Source organism: Anthonomus grandis, chromosome 15 (assembly GCF_022605725.1).
Source record: "Anthonomus grandis grandis chromosome 15, icAntGran1.3, whole genome shotgun sequence".
Lineage (NCBI taxonomy): Eukaryota > Metazoa > Arthropoda > Insecta > Coleoptera > Curculionidae > Anthonomus > Anthonomus grandis.
This window is the reverse complement of record NC_065560.1, coordinates 3169373-3196851: the sequence shown is the minus strand read 5'-3', so window position 1 is coordinate 3196851 and position 27479 is coordinate 3169373. Positions and strand designations below refer to the sequence as shown.

General features: G+C 28.0%; 1 protein-coding gene across 1 annotated transcript in view; it reads right to left on the bottom strand.

Moving 5' to 3' along the window:
* LOC126745041 (uncharacterized) overlaps positions 1–27479 on the bottom strand; it is a 108470-nt gene that overhangs the window by 7561 nt on the left and 73430 nt on the right. The window contains exons 3-6 of the mRNA XM_050452721.1: positions 25392–25527; positions 14835–14968; positions 14659–14775; positions 14346–14469 (exon numbers count right to left, since the gene is read on the bottom strand). Of these exons, the coding sequence (XP_050308678.1) occupies positions 14346–14469; positions 14659–14775; positions 14835–14968; positions 25392–25527 (511 nt within the window). The remainder of the gene's footprint in view (positions 1–14345; positions 14470–14658; positions 14776–14834; positions 14969–25391; positions 25528–27479) is intronic.

Here is a 27479-nt window from a genome sequence, read left to right as displayed (position 1 = left end):
TCTGGTCTTGGACGTCCTTGGCGTGCTGGCGGCTGTGTGGTCCAACGATGCCTATTTTTTCCAAGTATACTGGTGACATTTCTTTGTCGCGTACTAGGGCCTCCTTGTTCTTCCTCTTCATCTTCACTTTGTTCATTATCGGTGTCAGACTCTTGTTCAAGAACATCGTTTTCTTCTTCATCTGATAAGTCTCCAAAAATATCTTCAATGATCTCGGGTTGTTCCTCATTTGTTCACAGATTTTCAGCTTCACACTCTAACTCTTTTTCCGTTAACTTACGACGATTTTCTCTCTTAGAACTATCCATATTAGGAAATGACAAAAAAAATCACCTCGAAACTTTAACAGTCGTTAACTGCACACTGGGGTCTGACGTACCCACAGATGATCCACTAATATTGTAATTGCAAAGTAATGGATTAGCGTATTCGGCGTAGCGACTGGCTCTTAACGCGGTCGGCTCTCTACTAAATTTACGTGAAACGGTTGGTCAAAAAACGCACGCCTGCGCGAGTTACATTGAACAACTTGAGCGAGTGGGTTTTTTAGACCCCACTGTGCAGTTCTAGGGTTAATTTCACATGAGAGCCTGTTAAATCCCATTGCCGAAAATGTATAAATTGTCTTAAATTCATTATTTTTTTTTACAGAACCAACTTTAGTAAACGACACCTTTTTGAAAATTTTCCTAGAATACATATTCGGTGATTGATGAACATTTTCTGGTAATTGCCTATGTATCGCTTTAGCATGATCATAATTAAATAATTTGCCCTATTGCCATGTCTATAAAAAGTATTTATTCTATGTAATAAATTACAACAATTTTAACAACAAACAATTGAAGAAATTAATTTTAAGTTATAACTAATAAATTAGCTGCTGAATATGCTCGGAACACATATGTAGACGGAGAAATAAGTTGCCGAAGGCGTTGTGTAGCATTCGCGGTGTAATATGGTTTAAAACGTTTACTAGATGTTGTTGCGCAGTTCATCCAAAATTCTTGGCGTTGGATTGTAGCAACGGTCTTTTACATATCCCCATATACAAAAATCTGGAATGGTTATATCGGGAGAATAAGGTGCCCACTCGATTGGACCTGCTCGCCCTATCCATCTGTTATCCAGTTAAGGAATCCCTTGCGACCCTGGAGAGGTGTGGTGGCGCATCGTTTTGCTGGAAGTAGACCGTGTCTAAAATTCCATACTGCTGAAGTTGAGGATAAAAAAATGTTTCCGACATATCGGTTTTCCATTGTTTCCATTCACTGTTGCTTCTTGAAAAAACAAATGGCCCATAAATTTTAGATTTCGATACTGCACACCAAACGTTCAGCTTCGGCCTTTGAAAATCATCAATTTTTTTCCTCCTATTTTAGGTAAATATTGAAACTTGGCAACGCTGTCAAAAAAAACTTTAAAAATATTGATGATGTTCTGTGAAATCCGCACATTGTTGTCATTTTCCGATCTCGACTCATAAGCAGTGTCAGGTTATAGATGAAAACCCTGTATTATATTTTTACCTAAAAAACTTCTCATAGACAATTGCGAAATTTAGATCATCGCTATAAAATTATACTTCTCTTTACCTGTTGTTGTTGTTGTTGTAATTAAATACAGAGCCTTCACACATTAATTGTTAATCGTGAATTATTATCTAAGTACTCATAAGCTTCTTCCAGTTAATTGAGGGTAATTTAAGAGTTTATTCCAGGAATTTGAGACACTTTGACTTCCTGTAAGAGTCTTCCAAGTACTCATGAACTTTAAGTTAATTGCAGTGGCGAAGCGTACGAGTAGACAAGGTAGACCCTGTCTACCCAAAGTTATTTGTCATCAATTTATTACGTAATTATTTCATGTAATTGTTGAATTACAATAAAAAAAAATAACACAGAACCTAGTGGCTCCTTACTATTATTATATAGCATCTAAACGACTATAATATCTATCTATCTATAATATCTAAGGCGCGCCAATTAAAATAAAAATGCAGGGCTGACACCCAATTATTGTATACGAGCCCCAGAAAGACACATTGATATTTGTCTTCCGAAATTTAGAGCAATTAATCGAACCATATACGCATGAAGCAGGGTGGCAGAGGTCCGGCCGCATCAGCATTCAGCCTATTAAGTATGCAAAATTTACTCGCGGGAAAGACATTCGAGCTTTTGTCTATCGAAGTCGACCAGCTATTTTATTATGCTGTTGAGGGTTATTGTTTATGGACACGTTTGATCTGGTCGGTCGCAATACATCTTACAGGTTTTTTTAGTGGTTATTTATGAACGACTGTTCGATATTGGCAATTGTAGTTTAGTTGCGTTTTTATTTGTCTTTAATTAATTTTGAATTAATGGATATTATGGATTTATAAGTTATAGTTATACTTATGTTATGTTTTTTTGTAAGTAGTATTTATTTTTATTTATCTATCTTTTTATGCTATCAGTAATAATTTTTTTTTTAATGTCACTACATAATTTTTCGCTATGAGTGAATATTTCATGCGCTTTCATTCTCTATTTCATTAAAATGAATAATATTGAATACACATTTTTTTCTAATTAACGATTTTTATTGTTTGTCTACCTGAAAAAAAAGTTCACGCTTCGCCACTGGTTAATTAAGGGTAATTTGAGAGTTTTTTCCAAGAATTTAAAGCATTTTGACTGCCTGTAAGAGTCTTCTAAGCACTCATGAACTTCCAGTTAATTGAGGGAAATTTAAGAGTTTATTTCAGGAATTTGAAGGACTTTGACTGCCTGTAAGAGTATTCTAAGTACTCATAAGCTTCTTCCAATTAATTAAAGGTAATTTGAATGAATAAATAAATGATCATCGCTTTATTATCAAAAAAATTTTACAATTTGTAGGCAAAGCTGATAACTAAAGTAAAACATGAAAACAAATAAAATAAAACTAATAAAACAAATATACAAACTTATACAAATCAATAATTGTATGTGGTCAAAAGTATGAATAAATAAGAAAAACACTACATAGCTACTAGCTACATAAAACAGTAGATATAAGAACAATAAAATCAGTCTGTGTGTGTGAAGTTAAAATTACGTTATTTATATTATACGTTCATTTACAAAAAAAAAAAAAAAAAAAAAAAAAAAGCGCGAGGTAGTGTTTGTTAGTAAAATAGAGGAAAAATTAATTGCGGTTGTTTTTAAACGCAAACCTATATTGGACCCAGCAGACGAATTAAGAAAAAACTCAAAAATGTAGGGGCATCATTTTAAACTCACTCACGGGAGCTACAATCTACGACTGAACTTGATTAAATTGGTCATTGTAATAATATAGTGTGTGTAAAAAATAGTGCGTCCAAGGTATATTACTCTCTAGTCTCTACCCACTAATCTTCACCCTCCACCCGTCTATAGTACGGGCTTAAGAGTCTTTAAGGCACTTATGAACTTCTAGTTAATTAAGAGTAATTTCAGGGTTTATTCCAGGAATGTAAGGCACTTTAATTGCCTGTAAGAGGAGTGTTCTACGTAGTTATGAACTTCTTCCATTTAATTGAAAGTAATTTAAAAGTTTATTCCAGGAATTCGAGACACTTTGATTGCCTGTAAGAAGCTTCTAAATATTCATAAACTTCTTTCAGTTAATTGAGGTTAATCTGAATTATTAAATAAATAGAAATTAATTTATTACCCCTTTCCTGCACTCAGTTTTCGATATAATTCAATCCAGTTTGTCAAATATTTTCCAGTTCCAGTCATCCTAAAATTGCTTCATATGAACCTGAAAAAATAGCTTAAATTGCAACTCTCCCAATGGCATCCAAGCACACAAATATCTGCCAGAATCACCCTGGCAGCAATAAAGCAAAAACGGCATTCTGGCTGTTGCTTTAATCCAGAGTCGGATGTCGCTCCTCCCGGCTCTTTTATGATATCCAGGCAAAGTAGCCGGACCCATTCGAACAACGTAAAGACAGAGAAGCTTTAGGTTTCGTTTACAATCTTAATTTGCGACGACACTCCCTAGCGCTAGCTCGCTTACACATATGAACGAACCGTTTATCTTCTTTGTTACAGAGTTAGTTGTTTTTGGCCCCGGTTAAACGACATGTCAGCCTGAAGTTATGTTTGCATATCAAAGTTTAAATCCTGTATAATAAGACTTTTGCAGTTTGTTTGGTTCAGTATGTTATCTACATTAAAAAACAAAAAATTTTGAGTAAGCTTGAATCGGTAATTGTGCGATTTTTTAGTGCGTAACTCCTTTAGTAAGTCTCGGTTTAAAAATATTTTTTTTTAGTCCCGAAGGTTACATGTTTCGCTTAAAATAAGGCATCATCAGAGATACAATAAACAGAAAAACACACCCTACATTGAAACCTACTAATTTAATTAATGTTTAATTAATGTTTAAAAATAGCTGACCTACAACTATTTTTAAACATTTATTTTGTTTTAATGTAGGGTTTTATTGTAATTACGTGTGTTTTTCTGTTCATTGTAGGTCTGATGATGCTTAATTTTAAGTGAAACATGTACCCTTCGGGGCTAAAAAAAAAACATTTTGAGGCCGAGTGTTTTTATTTTGTCACTACTTACGTAAGAGTTCTTATAATCCTTTAGTGAACTTTACAGCCTGTTTAATTAAAATCTATATTCTAGTTAATTTCGCGGTATGGCCCGGTGGTGGAAAAGTGGGAGAATCATACAATATTCAGCAATTAACGCGACGAAACAGGAAGCCAGGCCCTCTGTGTAGGAAATTGGAGCTGCGACGGTAGGAATTAACGGGAGCAAACTACCTATTGTTCCACCTTTGAATAAAATAATTATTTTCGGGATTATATTTGATCTTAGCAGACCTTCTAATTATACATACACGTATTTAAATGTATAATTTTACGTCATTATTACTACATTAAAATTTATTTATGGAAGAATGCGCCTTATTTAATTACAGTCTTGCAGTTATTCACCCAAAAAAACATCCCAAGCAATACATTATATATTCATAATATAAAAGGGACATTCCTGGACCGATTTTGTCGAAAAGTTCATATAAACAGGGGTCCTAAAATGCTTAGTTTTTAAGATACAGGGTGTAGCTAACTTGATTTATTTCCATAATTTTTAAAGATGCATTTTATGCATAAAAGACGTTTTTTTAATTAACGATTACACCCAAACGGTAAGATTTACAGCAAAAGTCATAAAGGAATTTTTTTTATAATTAATTGATAATTAAGACAAAATCATAATTTTTTTTTGTAAGTCAATGGCGTAGTATTTTTTTTGTAAAATTGTATTAAAAATTCATCATAGCTACGCCACTGGTTGCTAAAAAAAGTAGGTGAACATCTAAAAAATGTGTTTTTATGCCATAATATTCTGTGCTAAAATTCAGTTCAATATTTTAAACCATATTTGAAAAATTTATTAAAAACGAAAAAAAATAAAACTTTAAAACTAAGCATTTTAGGACCAATGTTTATATAAACTTTTTGACTTAAAATCGGTCCAAGAATGTCCTTTTTAAATTATGACATACCTTTAAGTAACACCCTGTATATTTATTAATAATAATAAGTTGCTTATTTGCCACTGTTTACATGATACTATTTAATGGAATTATTTAACATCTTTAATTGTATCTATTTACAAAAATGGCAAAAAGGAGGTAAATTTTTTTTTTTTTAAGATACAAGTTTAACCCCCTGTGTGAAGTAAATTACAAAACTTAAAAAGAAAAAACAAAATAATATTACTCATAACACAATCCTATATTATTCCACATACAGGCCACACACATATATATATATGGTCAAGTTATATTTATTAAACTGTAGAATATACGTATATCATCTACTATTCTATTTACAAAATAAAGATTAAAAAAAATTGACACGGAATTTACATATGTAGTTACTAACGCTAATTACTACTACGCGAGAATGCTTTTTAAGAAAATTATAGGTGATAAAGAAATCTATGCTTCTTGTATCTATACTTTTCTCACATTACCTTAAGGTTTTTGAGTAAAACGTGAAAAAACCCCATTTTATTTTATTTTATAGAAAACAAGGCGTATTGCTATGATTTTTATCGTAAATAAGTGGAAATTTAGTATCATTTTAAATTATATCTGTGCATATGTTTTATGTTTAAATTGTCTTGCTTTGTCGTTTTATTTTTATTTTTACACTTTTTAGTATAGTTTTTAATTTTATATTAATTTTATTTTTTTACACTTTTAACACACTAGTTTTAGGTTTTATATTGTTAATTATGAGTTTGTAGTTTCTCGAATCTTGCCTTGTTACCATGTATGTAGCAAATATGATAAATAAACATATTATTATTATTATTATTATTATTATAGATGCTATTCTAGCGAAATGATGAATTCTATTCTTTATAAATAGTTAATCGAATTTAATAAGTTACCAAATATTATTAAGGAATGTAGTTATATAAGAGAATTTAAACGGTTGTTAGGAAGGTATATCTAATTTTAATATTTGTGTAGTTTAACGCTGTATTTTATTTTTTATTCGCTTACTTTTATTTTTACTTTTTATATTTACTAGTTTTATCAAGATATTGTAAGTATGTTTAAAAAAATTATAATATATATTATTGTACTTGTATGTAGCAATATGCTAAATAAATAAACATTATTATTATTTAATTTTTTAAGATAAGTCAATAAATGTTTAAGAAACTTCAGTTTTTTTTTGGTTCTAAACAACTTTTTATTATCTAGGTTTAAAAATACATTTTTTAAATTAAAACTATTGGTATACTTATTAACCGTATATGGTAAAGGTGTATTTATTAAACTGTAGAATATACGTATATCATATACGATTCTGGTTACAAAAGGGAGAAAGTTTTGAGATGAAAGTTTCGGCGTTTAAAAACATTGACACAGTATTTAAATATCTAGTTTTTAAGCTTAATTACTATACCTCAAATATTTGACTAAATTCTTCTAAAAAATCATTGTTTTTCATCAACACAATCCTTGCCCCCCCCACCCACCCCAAACGTTTACCCAGTAAGAAATTATTTTGAAAAATCACTGTTTTTCGTCCATAATATCCAATCTAATAACGCTGTTTTTATACTAAATATTGATATATAAAATTATATCAAATTTAAATAAACAATATTATTAAATTAAATATTGCATATATAATTAATGCAAAAACATTGTTTTTCATCAACACAATCCTTGCCCCCCCCACCCACCCCAAACGTTTACCCAGTAAGAAATTCTTTTGAAAAATCACTGTTTTTCGTCCATAATATCCAATCTAATAACGCTGTTTTTATACTAAATATTGATATATAAAATTATATCAAATTTAAATAAACAATGTTATTAAATTAAATATTGCATATATAATTAATGCAAAAACATTGTTTTTCATCAACACAATCCTTGCCCCCCCACCCACCCCAAACGTTTACCCAGTAAGAAATTATTTTGAAAAATCACTGTTTTTCGTCTATAATATCCAATCTAATAACGCTGTTTTTATACTAAATATTTATATATAAAATTGTATCAAAGTTATATAAACAATGTTATTTAATTAAATATTGCATATATATTTAATACAAAAATATTGTTTTTCATCAACACAACCCTTACACCCCCCACCTACCCCAAACCTTTGCCCAGTAAGAAATACCTTTGAAAAATCACTGTTTTTTGTCTATAATATCCAATCTAATAGCACTGTTTTTGTATTAAATATTTATCAATATACATATATATAATTATATCAAATTTAAATAAACAAACTGCCATTTCAAACCCTCGAGGAAATTTCAGCATTTTTAAAAAATTGACACGGGAATTACTAATCTAGTTTTTAAACTCAATTACTACATCTCAAATATTCGACGAAAATACTCCGATATTACATACGTACCACTGTGTAGCATATGATATACTTTTTATACACGTATATGTCTTAGAGTGCAAAGAAAAATTCCAGGTAGTCGAGAGTCTTTTTTATTAAATATTTTCTTCAAGTTTTAACTACCTGCAATGAGGAGCTAAAGAATAAATTTAAATCAAGAATAGTCCTGATGATGCCTGTTAAAGAACTAGACTTTTAAGTGCAACATATATTAATGGAATGGAATTAAAATTATCTTTTAGAATCTTGAGGTCAATCACCAATTAGTTTGCCTGTATTTGGTACATTTACCCGAGCCTTCCTTTCTATGTATGAAATGTTAGAGGAGCTTAGAGATCAAGGTAATAAAAAAAAATTATATGGTGCCTATTTCTTTTTCTCTATTTTCATTGCAGATATGAGAAATCCAGGAAGAAAAATCCAGGCACTTGAAATAATTTCTCATAGTTTCAATTGCCTGGGGTAAGTATCTAAGAAATATTTTGTAGTAACGAGATCAAAATAATTAAAAAAAAAATATGTGGTGCCTATTTTTAATTGTTAACTTTTACTACACATATAACAAAACAAGCAGTTGAGAATGTTTTTTATATATTTTTTTTTTCAAATTTCAATTGCCTGGAATAAGGAGTTAAAGAAAAATTTCCAGGCAGTTAAAAATGTTTTCCATACTCTCATATTTTTCAGGCTTCTTTCAGTATTTTTTTTAAATATTCACTTGACTTAATTGTTCTTTATGTGTTGCAGGGTTTAAAGTAATTAGCCAGCATTTTTAAGTCATTCTTCTACCATCAGGCATTTTCTCATATTTGCATGTTTTTGGGACCATTTTTTATTTAATTGCCAGGCATTTGATAGTATTTTTTTATATTGTAAGCATGTTTCTTATTTAAATTAATTTTTCATTCTATTCCTATGAGTGGATATAATTTTTCGTCTTTTTCAGATAACTGGAATCCTTTTTCGTATCCTTCAGGCATTAATTTTTATTTCTTTCAAATAACATTTTAATTTTCCATAGAACATTGAATGATTATTCGTTTCTTTTAGTTTCCAGAGTTTTTATAATTCTATTTATTATTTATATAAATCCTTTTAACGTGTTTCCTTTACTTTGCAATTGAACCAACACTAAGCCCTAAGGAACGTCTTAAATCTATTTTCAATTTTTGGAATACCGTTAATTTATGTCACGTACCAAAACTAGAAAACTTTGATGGACTTTATTTCTTCCAATGTTTATTCGTCGTTATTCCCAACACTCGCTTAAGAAAACATTGATGATATTTGTCAAGGTCTTCTGTAGGCTGTCCAGATGTCCCACACCTTACGTTAAAGTTGGTATTACGTTAATTAACCAATGTGGTACAGCGCCTAATAGGGCGGTATTTAGTGATTTTTTACTTAAATCATGCAAATAAATTGTCAATTAAATTAAGTCTTTAAATGTTGAGGTATAAAGAGTTCAATATAAAAAAGCGGCTTATTTTCCTTTGATCTTTTCATAAGTATGTGCCTTTCAGATTGATGTTGATAATGAATTTTCGAAATTGCGACAAGAGAACATCTTTTTGGCTCCAACTATAGGAAAAGCGAATGAAGGCCAAATATATTACCCTGCTTTAGTTTATGACCCTTAACTGGTGTATTCAAAATGCATTAAAGTGCTAAAAAATAAGCAAACTAGCTGTAATATGAGCTACAACAAACCGAATGCATCTATTTTCCAAATTAAAGTATCCACTTCTTCTTCAGTCCTTCTTCAGCCTTAGATATTCTTTGGGTTCTCTTTCTTTGCCAGGTTCTACCTCATTTGCGCTTAATACATACGAAATTCACTAACAAACAAGACAATTTATTATATGGAAAAAGAAAATTAAGGTCTGATTTAAGGGTATTTTCGTTTTTCCGCTAAATGCATAACCGAGATCGCTTTTACCGAGTTTTACGTGCCTTTTATTACAGACTGCGACTTTAAAACAAAGGGTCGTGCGGATAGGAACGGAGCTTACCGAAAGACATAATATAAACCTAAAAACTGTTGCCACGGGAACGGAGTACGGTCGTAAACCTTTCAACTGAAGGTTATTGAAAATTATTGTTCTCGTTTTATGACGTAATCAGCTGAAATTAAACAGATTTTAATTGTGTGTGTGATAAAGACTTTGTTTCGGCAAATCGGGCCGATTTTCGATCGAGAAATTAATTTTTACCTTGAGAAAGTGGGATCAGATAAACTGCATGAATTATGAGTAGCTGCAGAGAAATTACATGCGTATGATAGATGTTATCAAAATTAATTGTTGGATGATGATTGACTTGGAGGCATTGTTTATTGGGTAAGTGATATATAATTTGCAATTTAGGCTCTTGAAATTTCAAAGAATTTAAGATTTTTAAGCATGTCAATTTTTCAGATATAAAAAATCCCAAAATTCTGATTTTTGTAAAAAAAAATTCACTTTTGGTTGTTGCATTCAAATTATTAAATTAAATTTGAAAGAATCTAGGATTTATGATATTATATAGATTTTATGCAAAGAAGTTTTCAAATTTCGGGATTTTGAGGATAGCAAAAAAAATATTTATTTTCGAGGAAATTTTTTTTTTTTTTCAAGTAAAAAAATTAAAAATTTGAAGTATTTTAATTTTCTTACTCTTCTAGACAATATAAGCATGTTTCTCTTCTTCCGAGTATTTCAATTACTAAATTGCCTGGAAGAATTAAAAAATTACTTTCAGGCTGTTGAACAGCAAGCATTTGACTTCAAACAATTTAGGTTTCAACAATTCAACTTCAAAAGAATTTATTGCATAACCCTGGTAATGCTCAAACCGAAGCTTCGACCTTTATCCACTTGACAACGGTCACGTGGTCAGTTGTGCAATAATGCGCAGAGAGTCACGTGATGCTTCTGACGTAATCGAGCTCCGCCCACAATGTGACGTGGCAAGCCAAGATGGCCGCCAAAAGGGGACGTACCAGGGAAATACGAAGAGTTGCTTGCAAGAAATGACTTATAGTGCCTGGAAGAAATAAGGAATTACTTCCAGGCAGTTGAATAATGAACATTTGATTCTCTGGAAAATTGTCTCGACTTCCTGTAAGAAGTGACTTCAATTAGCAGGTAATTTTTCATTATTATTTTTAGCGTATACACTCCTGTTATTTAATTTATATATATTTATTTGATTTTCTAAAAAAATACATTTTTAGGTGCCCACGATCGTATTTTATTAAAAAATAAAAGCGATATTTAGAAAATTTTATTTGTATTTTTGTACCGTATCTTTAAATTGAATTTTTTTGCAAATAGGAAAAAAAAACAATGTTTTTAGCGGAATAAACGTTTTTAATTGGAAATGTGATATCGTACAAAAAACAGCGATTTGTAACAGCGTATAGCTTTTTTTTATAGGTATTAAAAAAAATGTTTTTCAGTTGATTTGCTGAGTGCATTCACCCTAAATATAACCTCGAAATTAGTTAAAAGGAACATATTTATAGCACATAACCTCTAATATCTCTAGATCCAGAAGAAATTGGAACCTCAATTTAGGATTTTACCTAAAAATTACTATTATGGCATTTTTTATTAGGAATACAATGTCGATGAAAAAATGTCCATATTTCGATTAGTATTCGAGAAAATGAGGAAAAACTCCTAAAAGGTTCTTTCCAATTTATTGGAAAACTGTTGGGCTTAAAAATTTATTTTTCTAGTGCATCTGATGCGTGTTGGTATTTCAAACAACTTTTGTTTTATTAGTTTTTTTGGACAACTAATAGTTTTCCAGAAAAAAAATAAAAAACGAAATTATGAACATTTTCCCATGGGACCACTTAGGGAAAATTGGGTATAATTTTCTTCTGGTACATTTTTCATAAAAGTTTTGTAAGACTTTTTTAAAGCTTTTTGGGCAGTCTATTTATTTCCAAAAAATTTTTTTTTTTTTTAATTTTTTTTTTCATTTTTTTTACTCAAAAATCTATTTAATTTTTCAAAAATCTGCCATAACTTCTTTAGTTATTGATTTACGACTAAATATTATTTTGTATGATTTTTTCTGGTTTTGATTGCGATTCTAATGCTAAAGAAAAAATTTTTATATTCCCAACAGTTTTCGAGAAAATGAGGAAAAACCCATAACAAAATTTTCCCGATTTTCTAAAAAACTGTTGATTTTAAAAATTATTTTTTTATTGAGTGTGATGCGCATTGATATTCCACACAACTCTTATTTAATTTATTTTTTATTCAACCAATAGTTTTCCAGAAAAAAAATAAAAACCGAAATTATGAACATTTTCCCATGGGACCACTTTGGGAAAATTGGGTATAACTTTCTTCTGGTACATTTTTCATGAAAGTTTTGTCAGACTTTTTAAAAGCTTTTTGGGCATTCTATTAATTTAGAGAAAAAAAAATTTAAATTTTTTTTTCAATTTTTCTACTCAAAAATCTATTTAATTTTTCAAAAATCTGCCATAACTTCTTTAGTTATTGATTTACGACTAAATATTATTTTACATGATTTTTTCTGGTTTTGATTGCGATTCCAATGCTAAAGAAAATTTTTTTATATTCCCAATAGTTTTCGAGAAAATGAGGAAAAACCCATAAGAAAATTTTCCCGATTTTCTAAAAAACTGTTGATTTTAAAAATTATTTTTTTATTGAGTGTGATGCGCATTGATATTCCACACAACTCTTATTCAAATAATTTTTTTATTCAACCAATAGTTTTCCAGAAAAAAAATAAAAACCGAAATTATGAACATTTTCCCATGGGACCACTTTGGGAAAATTGGGTATAACTTTCTTCTGGCACACTTTTCATAAAAGTTTTGTAAGCTTTTCGTCAAGCTTTTTGGGCAGTCTATTAATTTCCATAAAAAAAAATATTTAAAAAAAATTTTTTTTTTCAAATTTTTTACTCAAAAATCCATTTAATTTTTCAAAAATCTGCCATAACTTTCTTAGTTATTGATTTTCGGCAAAATCTTATTCTTTATGATTTTTTTTAATTTTGACTGTGATTCCAATGCTAAAGAAAAATTTTTTATATTCCCAATAGTTTTCGAGAAAATGAAGAAAAACCCATAAGAAAATTTTCCCGATTTTCTAAAAAACTGTTGATTTTAAAAATTATTTTTTTATTGAGTGTGATGCGCATTGATATTCCACACAACTCTTATTCAATTTATTTTTTTATTCAACCAATAGTTTTCCAGAAAAAAAATAAAAACCAAAATTATTAACATTTTTCCAGGGGTACTCCTTTAGATTTTTTGCGGAACCTTTTTTAAGAAAATTGGGTGTCGGTTTTTTCAAAAATCTTCTATAGAACTTTTTAAAGCTTTTTTAGCGATAAATAAAATTATTAAAGAAAAATTGAATTTTTTAAAGATTTTTTTTTCAAATTTTACACCTAAAAATTTTCTAAATTTTCAAAAATCCTCCATAACTTCTTTATTTTAAAGTTAACGACTAGATATTATTCTTTATCATTTGTTCTATTTTTGATTGGGATTTCGATGTTAAAAGAAAATTTCACTTAATCCTAGCAGTTTTTGAGAACTTTTCGAAAAGACAAAAAATTATTTCGATTCATAGGAATAGAATAAAAAATTACTTTGATTACAAAAAATTTTTAAAATATAAAAAAATGCCTGAAAGGCATAAGAAATCACTCAAATTTGCTGGATAAAAGTTATTTCTAACCCTGGACCATATAAAGTCACGTCAATAAGGAACGTAATTAAAATATTACGTGCAATATTTGAAATAATTTAAACAATTACTCCAAAAGCTTGGAAAATAGGAAACTATGGAAAATATCTACAAAATTTGTCAAGCAATAAAATAAAAAACAAAAAATTCAATGGTGCAAACAATTATTACTAAAAACAGTTGTCGTTTACCATTTCATACATAAAACAGTCGGTTATTTTGATAAAATTAAATTCAATTTATTTGTACTTCATAAAATATATTGCTCTCATATAAAATCATTATTCAATATTTATTCATAAAAAATATAGTATGCTAAAAACAGATTATTATTTAAATTTTAGCAACGAAAATTAAATTTATTGTAGATTTTTATTTTATTTATAAATCCCCGACAAAACGATGCTGTCATTTAAAATAAATAAATTAAATGCAATATTATTCTATGCGTACAGGGTGTTATTTTAAAAATATATATTTTGCCTCATTCTTAAGAAATATTATTTATGTGGTTTAAATATTACTCAAATATGACCCTTTAAATTAGTAGATGCTTTTGAACCCCATAAGTGAGCAAACTGTATGCTTATATGCCTGAAATATATAAAAAATTATTTACTTAGATCTACACATCTACAGACCTTAGTTTATTTACTTGAAAATTAATTAAATAAATAAAAAATTACCAGACATTACTCCTAACACTGAAGAAGGTCGTGGTCTAGGTTTGGCTTCCTCAAGCATTTCCTTCCTCTCCCCTCGGTAAATATTGAAAATAGTAGCCACACAACTTAACACTGCCTTTCCATTCTATAATTTAAAAAAGGACATAATTAATCTTACATAAGCACAGGCTTAAGTTAAAGAGAGAACTGTCGCACTTAAGACCCGAGTTATCCATGCGTGTATATAATAGTAAATTTAAAGAGTTCTGTTAATTTTTTTTTAATTTAGGAGAAACTGCCACTAATCACTATTAATATGAACATGATGACTTACCTGAAACGTGCTGTCCATTACGTGCAACTCGATGCCCGAGATTGTAATGTAATGCTTTTTGTAGCCAGAACTGAACTCTGGTATAACCTGTGATATCCTAGTAAAGCTATCCTGGATCTATAAGATAGAAATATACTTTTTTGGTAATTTATGGCAAATATCCTTAAATGACTTACGCGTTTGCCGTTCAGATACCAGCTGATATTCGTGGCGGGATATGACGGTAGTGACGTACAATTGCCGCTAATGATGTCTCCGATATCTACGTAATTTTTGTCGATGCTTAGCCAGGGATCGTCTAAAGGTGGATCTATGATGGAAAATGCTCCTTATTAAAGTGTTTTTTTGAGAAAATTAGATGAATTAAGTAATTTTAGAATAAAATGAAAATGGTTTTACTAGGTTTAGAAGATAAGGCTGAATGTTCAAAATTAAAAAATTACCAACAAAAGTGGCTATTAGATGAGATTTTGGGTGATTTTTCAGAAGGTATTTTTTTTTTTAAATACAAGGGGCTTCATTCCCTCTGTATGTTCATGTATTCTCTTCTTTTATTCTTAAACAATCTCTTTCTTTTTATTCGTTCCAGGATTTCTTCATCTGTTTATAAGGCTTTAAGGACTTTTCTTTGATTTTGTCTATACTATATGTTTGAACAATTTTGGGGTCTTTTTCTACATCTTCATCGTTTTTCCGCTCTTTAGTCTCTATCAAAAAATTTTTATTGTTTGTGGTTTTTTTGTTAAGTTTAATATTTTTTTCTTTTTAAAATTTTACAGATTTTTAATTTAAAAAATTGCACGTATTTAAATTTATAATTAACTTTTTCTGTTAATTCTCAGTAATTTTTTATTTATTCCAGGCATGTTTTTTAATCATTTTCCAGGGAACAATTCAGTAATATTTTATTATAATTTTAAATTATTTTTAGTCTATTTATTAAATAGTCGTTTTTTTTTCATGGTCAGACTTTAATTATTTTAGAATTTTCGGATTTTTTTTAATTTTCAAAATTTGACAATTTTTTAAAATTTTTTCCAGGCAATTCAAGCTATTTTTGACTATATGGTTGTCTGTATTTTTATTTTTCTTAATTTTTAAGGAATTTATTGATTTTTTGTATGTAACTATTTCTACTTAACAAAGACTATTTTTATTATTATTATTTTACTGGAAAAAATTATGTAGTTTTTACTTAAAAATAATAAGCTATTTTATTGCCTTTTTTTTAACGAAATTTTTCAATATTTTTACAACAACTTAATCATTTTCTCTTAAATTTAAGTAATTTTTTATTTATTCCAGGCAGTTGAGGCTATTTTTTATAGAAAATAAAGTGAAAGCTTATATTACAATTAAGTTAAAAAAACTAATAAAATGGAATTAACAAAATAATTAATTAAACAAAAAAAAATTAGAGGGCTAACACATACTAAGTAAAGCGATAATAAAACTTTAAAAAAATAATCCTATAACATCATTTTTTTTCCAAATACTTAGAATTAAAACTCCTTCCTAGAATATGTCACAATATGGCTGAATATTTAAAACAAATAAATGTTAGAAAGTAGTAGAAAATAGATTCAAGTGCCTGGTATAATTCAAAAATAACCGGGAATAATCAAGAAAAATAAATCGACTGCCTGAATAATATTGAAGGACTCCTTCAACTGTTAAAAGAATATTAGTCATAATCACTGGTATGTTTACATCTGAACGAATGACAAATAATAATATGCATAAGGGCTTGCAATTTTTTAATGAAATTCCAACTGCACTTAAATGCCTGGAATAAATACCTACAGTAGGTTACAAAAAATACACTCCCACTTTAAGTATACAATTATTGATGTTTTATAATTGAGTGTATTCAACTTATAGAGCGCATTTGTTCTTAATTCAACTGCCTAGAAAAAATTAGTTATTTATTCCAGGCAATTGAATATATTAAGCTTACAGATATCATAAGGTTTCAATTCAACTGCCTGGAAGAAAGTATATATTTATTCTGAGCAGTTGAATATACAAAATGATTTAGAATTAACAGAAGGAGGCGTTAACTGCCTAGAAACTTAGAAAAATGCCATTAATGATTTAACAAAATTCTTTGTCTATTTTGACTTCATTTTTCTCTATGAAAGTGTTAAAAAATATGTTTAACTATCTGAAATTAACAGAAAAAAATCAGTTGCCTGAAAAGTAGTCAAAAGTAGTAGCAGAAGTCAAGTGCCTGGAATAATTGAGAAATAACTGGGGAATAATTAAGAAAAGAAATTGGACTGCCTAAAAATGATTCTTTTAACTATTTAAAAGATATTAGTTACAATGACAGGTACGTTTAACGCTGAACATAAGATAATAATATGATCTCTATAAGCTGATATATTTTACTCCTTAAAAGACATAAAAAAATTACCCTGAATTAATAGAACAAACACCTAAAAAATAACTAATTAAACTGAAAAATAACTTTATATTTCCCTAGAAAATAAATCAAAAAACATCTTTAATTGCTTGGAAAAAATGACTTGGAATTAACAAAAAAAAAAGCTAAAAGTCTAAAAGACTTGAAATTATAAATTTAAAAAAAAAATCTGGAAATTTTGAAACATTTTATACTTTTAACTTACTAAAGTAATTTAGAAAATGTAATAAAAAATAATTTATTTTTCACTTGAAAATATTCAAGAAATAGCCTCAACTGCCTGAAATATTTTAAAAAAAAACTAGGAGTTAACAGAAAATGTCTTTAATTGCGTGAAAAATAGTCAACGAAAAGCCTCAACTACCTGAAATAAATAAAAATTACTTAAAATTAATGAATTAATAGAAAAGGCGCATTTGTTCTTAATTCAACTGCCTAAAAGAAATTAGTTATTTATTCCAGGCAATTGAATATACTAAGCTTACAGAAATTATAACCTTTGAATTCAACTGCCTGGAAGAAGGTATATATTTATTCCAGGCAGTTGACTATACAAAATGATTTAGAATAAACAGAAGGAGGCATTAACTGCCTAGAAACTTAGAAAAATGCCATTAATAATTTAATAAAATTGTAAACAAAAATTTTCTCTATGAAAGTGTCAAAAAATATCTTTAATTGCCTTAAAATTAACAGGAAAAAAATCTGTTGCCTGAAAAGTAGTCGAAAATAGATTCAAGTGCCTGAAATAATTCAAAAATAACTGGGAATAATTAAGAAAAAAAATCGACTGCCTAATAATATTGAAAGATTTCTTTAACTGTTTAAAGAGTGTTTACAATTTATTAATAAATTTCCAACTGCACTTAAATGCCTGGAATAAATAACTAATTTCTTTTAAGCTTTAAATAATAGACACTTTTTTCCAGGCAACTGAACCCTGGTGTTCTCTATAAGCTAAATTTGTCTTACTGCCTAAAAAATATAAAAAAACAACCTTGAATTAATAGAAAAAAGACTTAAAAAATAATTAATTAAAATTAAAAATAACTTTATTTTTCCCTGAAAAAAAAATCCAAAAATATCTTTAATTGTAGCCGGCCCCGGCAGCGCGGTGGGTATATACCTGCCTAGCAGTCGTGTGGCCCTAGGTTCGAGTCCCCGACTTGGCATGGTCGTTTGTGACGTCCGATTTAGTTTAAATACTAAAAAAATATAGAGGATTTTCGTGACTAAATGTGCTCAGCACGAGGTCAATAAATAAATTTAAAAAAAATCTTTAATTGTTTGGAAAAAATAAAAAACGTCTTGGAATTAACAAAAAAAAATATTAAAAGCTTGAAATTATAAATTTAAAAAAAAAATGGAAATTTTGTAAACATTTTAGAACTTTAACTTGCTAAAGTAACTTAGAAAATGTAATAAAAAATAATTTATTTTTTACTTGAAAATATTCAAGAAATAGCCTCAACTGCCCGAAATAAATTAAAATAAATGAATTTAATGAATTAGACTGTAGAACTGTCTTCAAATTAACAGAAAAAATCTGTTGCCTGAAAAGTAGTAGAAAATAGATTCAAGTGCCTGGAAACGTCCAAAAATAACTGAGAATAATTAAGAAAAAAAAATCGACTGCCTGAATAATATTGAAAGATTCCTTCAACTGTTTTCTTCAAAGAATTTTTACAATTTATTAATAAATTTCCAACTGCACTTAAATGCCTGGAATAAATAACTAGTTTCTTCTAAGCATTAAATAAATAGACACTTTTTTCCAGGCAACTGAACCCTGATGTTCTCTATAAGCTGAATATATTTTACTCCCTGAAAGACATAAAAAAATTACCTTAAACTAATAGTCTAAAAAACTTTAAAAATTGAAAAAAATTTACCATTTTATACTTTCAACTTTAAAAAGTAAGTAAATAAGTAACTTAGAGAATGTAATAGAAAATAATTTATTTTTTAATTGGAAATATTCAAGAAATAGCCTAAACTACTTGAAATAAATAAAAATTAGTTAATATGAAAGAATTAAAATAAATTGAAATAAAAAAAGCGCATTTGTTTTTAATTCAACTGCCTAGAAGAAATTAGTTATTTATTTCAGGCAATTGAATATATTAAGCTTACATAGATCATAAGCTTTCAATTTAACTGCCTGGAAGAAGGTATATATTTATTCCAGGCAGTTGAATATACAAAATGGTTTAGACTTAACAGAAGGTGGCTTTAGCTGCCTAGAAACTTAGAAAAATGCTATTAATGGTTTAAAAAAAAATCTTTTTTTATTTTGACTTCGTTTTTCTCTATGAAAGTGTTAAAAAATATGTTTAACTGTCTGAAATTAACAGAAAAAGATCAGTTGCCTGAAAAGTAGTCAAAAGTAGTAGAAGTCAAGTGCCTGGAATAATTGAAAAATAACCGGGGAATAAATAAAGAAAAAAAATTGGACTGCCTAAAAATGATTCTTTCAATTATTTAAAAGATATTAGTTATAATGACAGGTACGTTTAACACTGAACATAAAATAATAATATACATATAAAATGAAATAATATTATGCATAAGGGCTTGCAATTTATTAATGAATTTCCAACTGCACTTAAATGCCTGGAATAAATAACTAATTTCTTTTAAGTATTAAATGAATTGACGCTTTTTTCCAAGCAACTGAACCTTGATATTTTCTATTAACTGAATATATTTTACTTCCTAAAAGACCTTGAGTTAATAGAACAAACACCTAAAAAATAAATAATAAAAATTAAAATAAAAAATTACTTGGAATTGACAAAAAAAAAATTGAAAAGTCTAAAAAACTTAAAATTATAAATTAAGAAAAATCAGGAAATTTTGAAACATTTTATACTTTTAACTTACTAAAGTAACTTGAAAAGAAAATGTAATAAAAAATAATTTATTTTTTACTTCAAAATATTCAAGAAATAGCCTCAACTGCCGGAAATAAATTAAAATAAATGAATTAATTAAATAATAGAAAAGTGTTTTGGTATGCGGCTATAGCAGGTTGCAAAAAATACACTCTCGCTTTAAGTATACAATTATTAATATTTTACAATTAAGTGTATTTAACCTATAGAGCGCATTTGTTCTTAATTCAACTACATAGAAGAAATTAGTTATTTATTCCAGGCAATTGAATATATTAAGCTTATAGAAAGCTTTAGCTTTCAATGTAACTGTCTAAAATACAGTAATTACATATTTCAGACAGTTAAGTATTTTTAACTTATAGAGAAATTAAAGTATAAAAAAAGACGTTATTTATAGTTGAAAAATAACTTAGGAGTAAATACATAAGAAGACTCCAGTTGCCTGGAAGTTGCTCATTAATGATTAAAAAAAATACACAAAAAACTCTTTTTCATTTTTCTCTAAGAAGGAATAAAAAAATATCTTTAACTGCCTGGAATAAACGTACTAAATTTAATTAAAAAAAAATTGTTAAAAACTTGAAAAAATTATTTTAATTAAAAAATACTTAAGAATTACTCAAACCACCATACAAACGAACAAATCATACCCGTCTATTTCCAAACAACCGGACCGAAAAGAACTAATCCAATTACGCATAGATTGAAGTGTAGGTATGGCACCGTCCGTCCGTCGATCTAACTTTTTGTAGTTTCCACAACTGAAAACTGGAAACGAGAGTGGAACGAAACTATCATCGCGAAGTATTTGATTTATTTCAAGCTTATTGGACCAGATCACGAGATTATGCCGGCGAACAAACAACTGGATATGCATTCGCATACTGTTCCCATTGCGAACTGAAAACACAATTTCCTGTCTAATTCCAGTTACAATGTTATTAAATCGGGCAGTTTTTGTTTGTCGAAACTCTTATTATCCATTGGGGTAATCTAAGTTTTGATATACCAAATTTGTATAAATATTGAAATTTTCCGCGTTATATTATCAGTGCCTGTCGAAGACTTTATTGTGATTGACAGTTAGTTCAGGCTGGTATTAACTCAAATACCTTCTACACTTTACCAATAAAACTTTATTTTTATTAACTTTAGTCCCTTTTTGCGAGTGAAATGAATTTAATTTTATATTGCTACGATTTTTTGAATGAGTTGAAAATTCATTAATAAATTACAACCCCTTATGCATAATATTATTTAAATTTATATGCATATTATTATTTCATATTTAGCGTTAAACGTACCTGTCATTATGACTAATATTTTTTAAATAGTTGAGAGAATCATTCAATATTTTTAGGCAGTCGAATTTTTATTCTTAATAATTCTCAGTTATTTTTGAATTATTTCAGATACTTAAATCTATTTTCGACCTCTTTTCAGGCAACGGATTTTTTTCTTGTTAATTTCAAGGCAGTTAAAGATATTTTTTGACACTTTCATAGAGAAAATTTTTTTAAAATTATTAATGACATTTTCCTCAAGTTTCTAGGCAGTTAATGCCTCCTTCTGTTAATATTCTAAATCATTTTGTATAGTCAACTGCCTGGAATAAATATATACCTTCTTCCAGGCAGTTGAATTGAAAGCTTATAATTTCTGTAAGCTTAATATATTCAGTTGCCTGGAATAAATAACTAATTACTTCTAGGCAGTTGAATTAAGAACAAATGCGCATTTTCTAATAATTTATTAATTTAAAAATTTTTTTATTTATTTCAGGCTTTTCTTTGACTATTTTTCACGCAATTGAAGACAATTTCTGTTAACTCTTAGTTTTTTTTTAAATATTTCAGGCATTTGAGGCTATTTCTTGAATATTTTTAAGTAAAAAATAATTTATTTTTTTAAGTTACTTTAGCAAGTTGAAAGTGTAAAATGTTAAACTTTTGTCCATTTTCAAAATTTCCAGACTTTTTTTTATTTATAATTTCAAGTTTTTTAGACTTTTCAATTTTTTTTGCCAATTCCAAGTAATTTTTAATTTTTCCCAATTCGCAATTAAAGATATTTTTTGATTTTCTTTCTAGGAAAAAATAAAGTTATTTTTCATTTTAATTTTAATTTTAATTAGTTATTTTTTAGGTGTTTGTTCTAATAATTCAAGGTAATTTCTTATGTGTTTCAGGTTAAAATACAGGGGTCGGCATAAGTCAGTTAACTTTAAAAATAATGCGAACGCGGCAACGGTGCTTGCCTTCAAAAATCAAATTTGTGCCATTTTTCTGTATCGTTTTCTTTTTGTTTGGTATGCAAATTGGTTAACTGACTTATGCCGACCTCTGTATATTCAGCTTATATAGAACATCAGGGTTCAGTGGCCTGGAAAAAACGGTCTATTTATTTAAGGCTTAAAATAAATTAGGTATTTATTCCAGGCATTTAAGTGCAGTAGGAAATTCATTAAAAAATTGCAAGCCCTTATGTATTATAATTTTTGTCATTCTTTCAGACGTAAACGTACCTGTCATTATGACTAACATTCTTCTAATAGTTGAAGGAATCTTTAAATATTATTCAGGCAGTTGAATTAAAAGCTAATGCTCTCTATAAGCTTTATATATTCAATTGCCTGGAATAAATAACTAATTTCTACTAGGCAGTTGAATTAGGAACAAATGCTCTCTAGAAAGTGAATGCTCTTAATTGCTTGAAAGAAATATTGTATATATAACTTCTTCCAGGCAATTGAATTGAAGGCCCATGCTCTGTATAAGCTGAATATATTGACCTGCTTGAGAAAAATAATTAATGTCTTCTAAATAGTTGAATTAAAAGCTGATATTCTCTATGAGTTAAATATATTCAATTGCCTGGAATAAATAACTAATTTCTACTAGGCAGTTGAATTTAAAAAAAATGCTCTTTATAAAGAAAATGCACCTAATTTCTTAAAATATATATTGCCTGAAAAGTGAGGAATTGTGTTCCTGCTGAAATATGTAGAAAGGTATATATTAAATACTTGAAAATTGCGAAAAATTTGTTTTTGTTAAATTGATATAAATAATAATGAAAATTGGACTGCCTGGACAAAAAATTTTTTTATTACAACTGCCTAGAATAATTAAAAATAATGCATGTTGCCTAGAAAGTGCCTTACACTGCTGGAATATATAAAAAGTAAATTTTAAGGCCTGTGTATTAACAAAAGCTATGTTTAAAAAATATTGCAATAGATGACGAAAAATAAACTATCTGGATAAGGTAATTGTTTAATACAGGTATTCGGTTCTTTGGAGACTGAGAGAGCTGCTTTTTTTTTTGAATAAATTACTAATTTCTTCCAGGCATACAAAGAAAAAAAAAATTTTCTAATGACCTCCATCTGAGATTTATCATTAATATTATTTAATAAAAAAAGTACCCCACTGCATTTTTCGAAAATAAATTTTATTTTTTAAACTCTTGTTTAATTTTGAGCAAATTTGTATTTTTGAGTGTTTTTTATTTAATGTATATCTTATTTGGTATAATCATTGTTTCATACACGTAAATGCATTTTGTATTTTTTTCTAAGTTCCTTTGTGTATAATGTTCCATTATTCCACTATAAGATGAAGAACGTATATGAAAAAGTTTATTGTATCTTACGCAGTGGCATATATGTGATGCCGGAGTCATTGTCTCATACATTTGAAGGGTAAAGACTGGCTATGTAAGTTCCTTATCATAAACCGTTGATAAATATACTAATAGATTTAATTTAAAAACTGAATTTTTGAACCTAATTTGTAATGAAAAGTTGTTTAGAACCAAAAAAACTGAATACGAATTCTATAGATTTTTTTATCACCTATAATTTTCTTAGAAAGCATTTTTTCTCAGGCAATTATTTTATGCAAAAAAAAACTATTTTTAATTAACCCTACCCTTACCCCCCCACCCGCCCCACACAACTTACCAGTAAGAAATTGTTTTCAAAAATCACTGTTTTCCAAAATAATACGCATGAATAACAAGTGGTTTCGTCATTAATATCCAATCTAATAACACAGTTTGTTTATTTAAATTTGATATAATTACATATATATTAATAAATAATTAATACAAAAATAGTGCTATTAGATTGGATATTATGGATGAAAAACGGTGATTTTTCAAAAGAATTTTTTACTGGGAAAATGTTTGGGGTGGGTGGGGGGTTAAGGGTTTTTTTATGAAAAACAATATTTTTGCAGAAAATATATATTCAATATTTAATTTAATAGTACTCTTTACTTAAATTTAATATAATTTTGTATATAAATATTTAGTATAAAAACAGCGTTATTAGATTGGATAATATGAACGAAAACACTGATTTTTCAGAAGAATGTCATTAAATATTTGAGATGTAGTAATCTCTTAAATGCCGAAATTTTCTCTCTTTTGTAAATAGAATCGTATATAAAAAACGTTTATTACACCGTTTAATAAATATCCAGTTGACAAATATACCAAATCCAAAAATTTTCAGTTCAAAATTTAATAGACTGGCTTATTTTAACAGACAGCGAGACTTGGCATACCTACCCTATCTAACCATTTAACGAAAAAAAATTATAAAATAATATTTCTTACTTAAAATAAATTATGAACAACTAATACAAAAAGAAAGTAGTATAAGTATAGGAGATATAAATATTTAAAAAATCAAAAAAGTGAAATAAAGCAACAAAAAAGAATAATTGAGTAGGATATCAGGAACTATATGCAATATACCGGCAACAATTAAGTGACTTCCTTTGGAAAATAGTCAAAAATAGACTCAACTACCTGGAATAAATGATTTTACTTGATTTTACAAAAAAGAAATCTTAAAATGTAAAAAAACTAGGAATCCATTAAATACAAATTTAATCCTTGAACCAGATGCAATCAAGGTTTTTTCAAACAACTTTCATATTATACTAATTAATGAAACACTTCAAGTTTGGAATATTAAATCGATAGCTGCGTCTTTTTCCAACTTCCATTAGATCCCACATTAATTTATATTATAAGATTAAACAGCCTTTAGGTGCATAGTGCTTCAAAAAAAAAAACTAACGCAAACCCTCCCTTACGCCTTTGACGCAACCTGCCCTCTTTGGCCCTCAATTTACTTCCGACTTTTCGCTAGAAAATATCCTTTTAAAAGCCCTACGCTTAAATTCCGCTTTGAGCTCTAATATTTTTAATCAAATATTTTAATTAGGTTTACTTTACTTGTCGCTGAGGAAATTATTAAAGGCTGACCCTTTAAGCGCCTTAGGGATTAGAATATATCAAAAAAATTGCCCAATTAATATTGCAAGACAGCTGCCAATTACAGTAACAAGTTAATTATAATCGAACCGAACTATGTAGTTAATATATTAGATACGTACCGATAACGTAGAGGCTTCCTCCGTTCGACTTTGTGTCGAAACTTGGGGCGTCCGAGGAAACTTCGCATCTATACTTGCCGGTTACTTCCGGTTGAACATTTCTCAAAACTACTTCGTTTGAAGTGCTCTTGCTTAACTGCAAGAAAAAGGACTCGTTTATTTAATCGTTTAAGTGCAGTGCTCAGAAAAGGGGAATCAAAAGCCGAAAAGTTGAAATAACTAGCGCAGGATCTGATAAGAGGATTCGAATAGTTTCTATGGCTGAAAGTAATGGCGCACATATCTAAAATGTTTGAAATGTTGTATAACTTTTAGTTCTTTTGATAAAACAATTGTCATCTGTATATATGAATTGAAATTTTAGTAATATTAAATAAATTGTTTTTTTGTTGGGCGCCAAAAATTGTAAATTGGAAATTTAGTTATTTTGCTAATTTTTTTAATTTTTTTTTGTATTAATAAGGAAATAATTTTGTTGTTGGGCACCAAAATTTAAAAACTGCGAAAAATTCAATTTTTGACTAAACTTATTAAAATTTAGTCAAATGCCAGGCATTTAAACAATATTTTGCCAATTTGACCCATAATTAATAAAACTTGGTATTTTTTGTACCAATGAGAAAATTACTTGTTTGTTGGGAGCCAGAAATACAAAAATTGTAAAAACATTAAAATGTTGACTGTTTCTTTTTTTATAATTTGTCCAATAATTAAAAAAATTTTGAATTTTTTGTATTATTGAAAAAATAATTTTTTTGATGGTCGCCAAAAATTCAACAACTCCTCAAAAATTAAATTTTTGACTGTTCCACTGAAATCCCATGAATTTTAACAATTTTTTAGCATATTTTGATTTGCCACAAAAAATTATTAAAAAAATATATAAAAAAAAAGTGGATTTTAATCACTAGAACCCAAAAATTTTACTAAAAAAATCAATATCAATATTATTAAAATAAAAATGAAACCCTAAATTTAAATTTAGTTATTTTGCCAAATTTTTGATTTGTTTTATATTAGTGACAAAATAATTTGGCTGTTGGGTGCCAAAATTTAAAAACTACGAAAAATTCATTTTTGACTAAACTTATTATTGAAATTTACTCAAATGCCAGGCATTTTGACAATATTTTGCCAATTTGACCCCTAATTGACAAACTTTTGAATTTTTTGTAGAATTTACTTTTTTGTTGGGCGCCAAAATTTAAAACCATCAAAAAATTTCAATGTTTGTCTATGTCTTGAAATTTACTCAAATGCCAGAAATTTCAATAAAATGTCGGTCTACATTACGTTTTAAACGAAAGGTCTTATTCCAGTCATTTGAGTCACTTTGAAAACTCTGGAATAACCCTAAAAGTTTTCGAAATTCTTTTACAGGAAACTGAGTCACTTTTAATGCCTGAAATAATCTTAAAAGTACTCCTAAATTAGAAAATAATACTAAATCAAGAGCCTTAAAATTTGAACTAAAAATTCTAGTTTTGACTATATATTTTAGTAAAAGAGGCAGAAAGCATTTTATGACTGACACTGTCAAAAGCCTTAGGCAAGTTAGGAAATATTGTAGCAGTGCCCGGAATTTTGGAAAAATGTATTAATTTGACCAATAATTGACAAAATGTTGAATTTTTTGTATTATTGAAGATACAATTTTTTTGATGGGCGCCAAAAATTCAAAAACTGCTCAAAAATTTAATTTTTAACTGTTCATTGAAATCCGCTCAAATGCCAGGAATTTTGAAATTTTTTTCGCATATTTTGAATTGCCATAACTTATAATATGCCAAAAGATTCAAGTTGATGACCTAGAAAGCCCTTATAAATACGATTAAGGCAAAAAATTATTTAAAAAATTAGTGAATTTTAATCACTAGAACCCAAAAATTTAACTAAAAAAAACAATATCATTATTATTTAAAAAAAAGTGAAATCCTAAATGTAAATTTAGTTATTTTGCTAAATTTTTGTTTTTTTTTTGTATTAATAAGGAAAAAATTTTTTTGTTGGGCGCCAAAATTTAGAAACTGCGAAAAAACTCAATTTTTAACTAAATTTATTGAAATTTACTCAAATGCCAGCATTTTG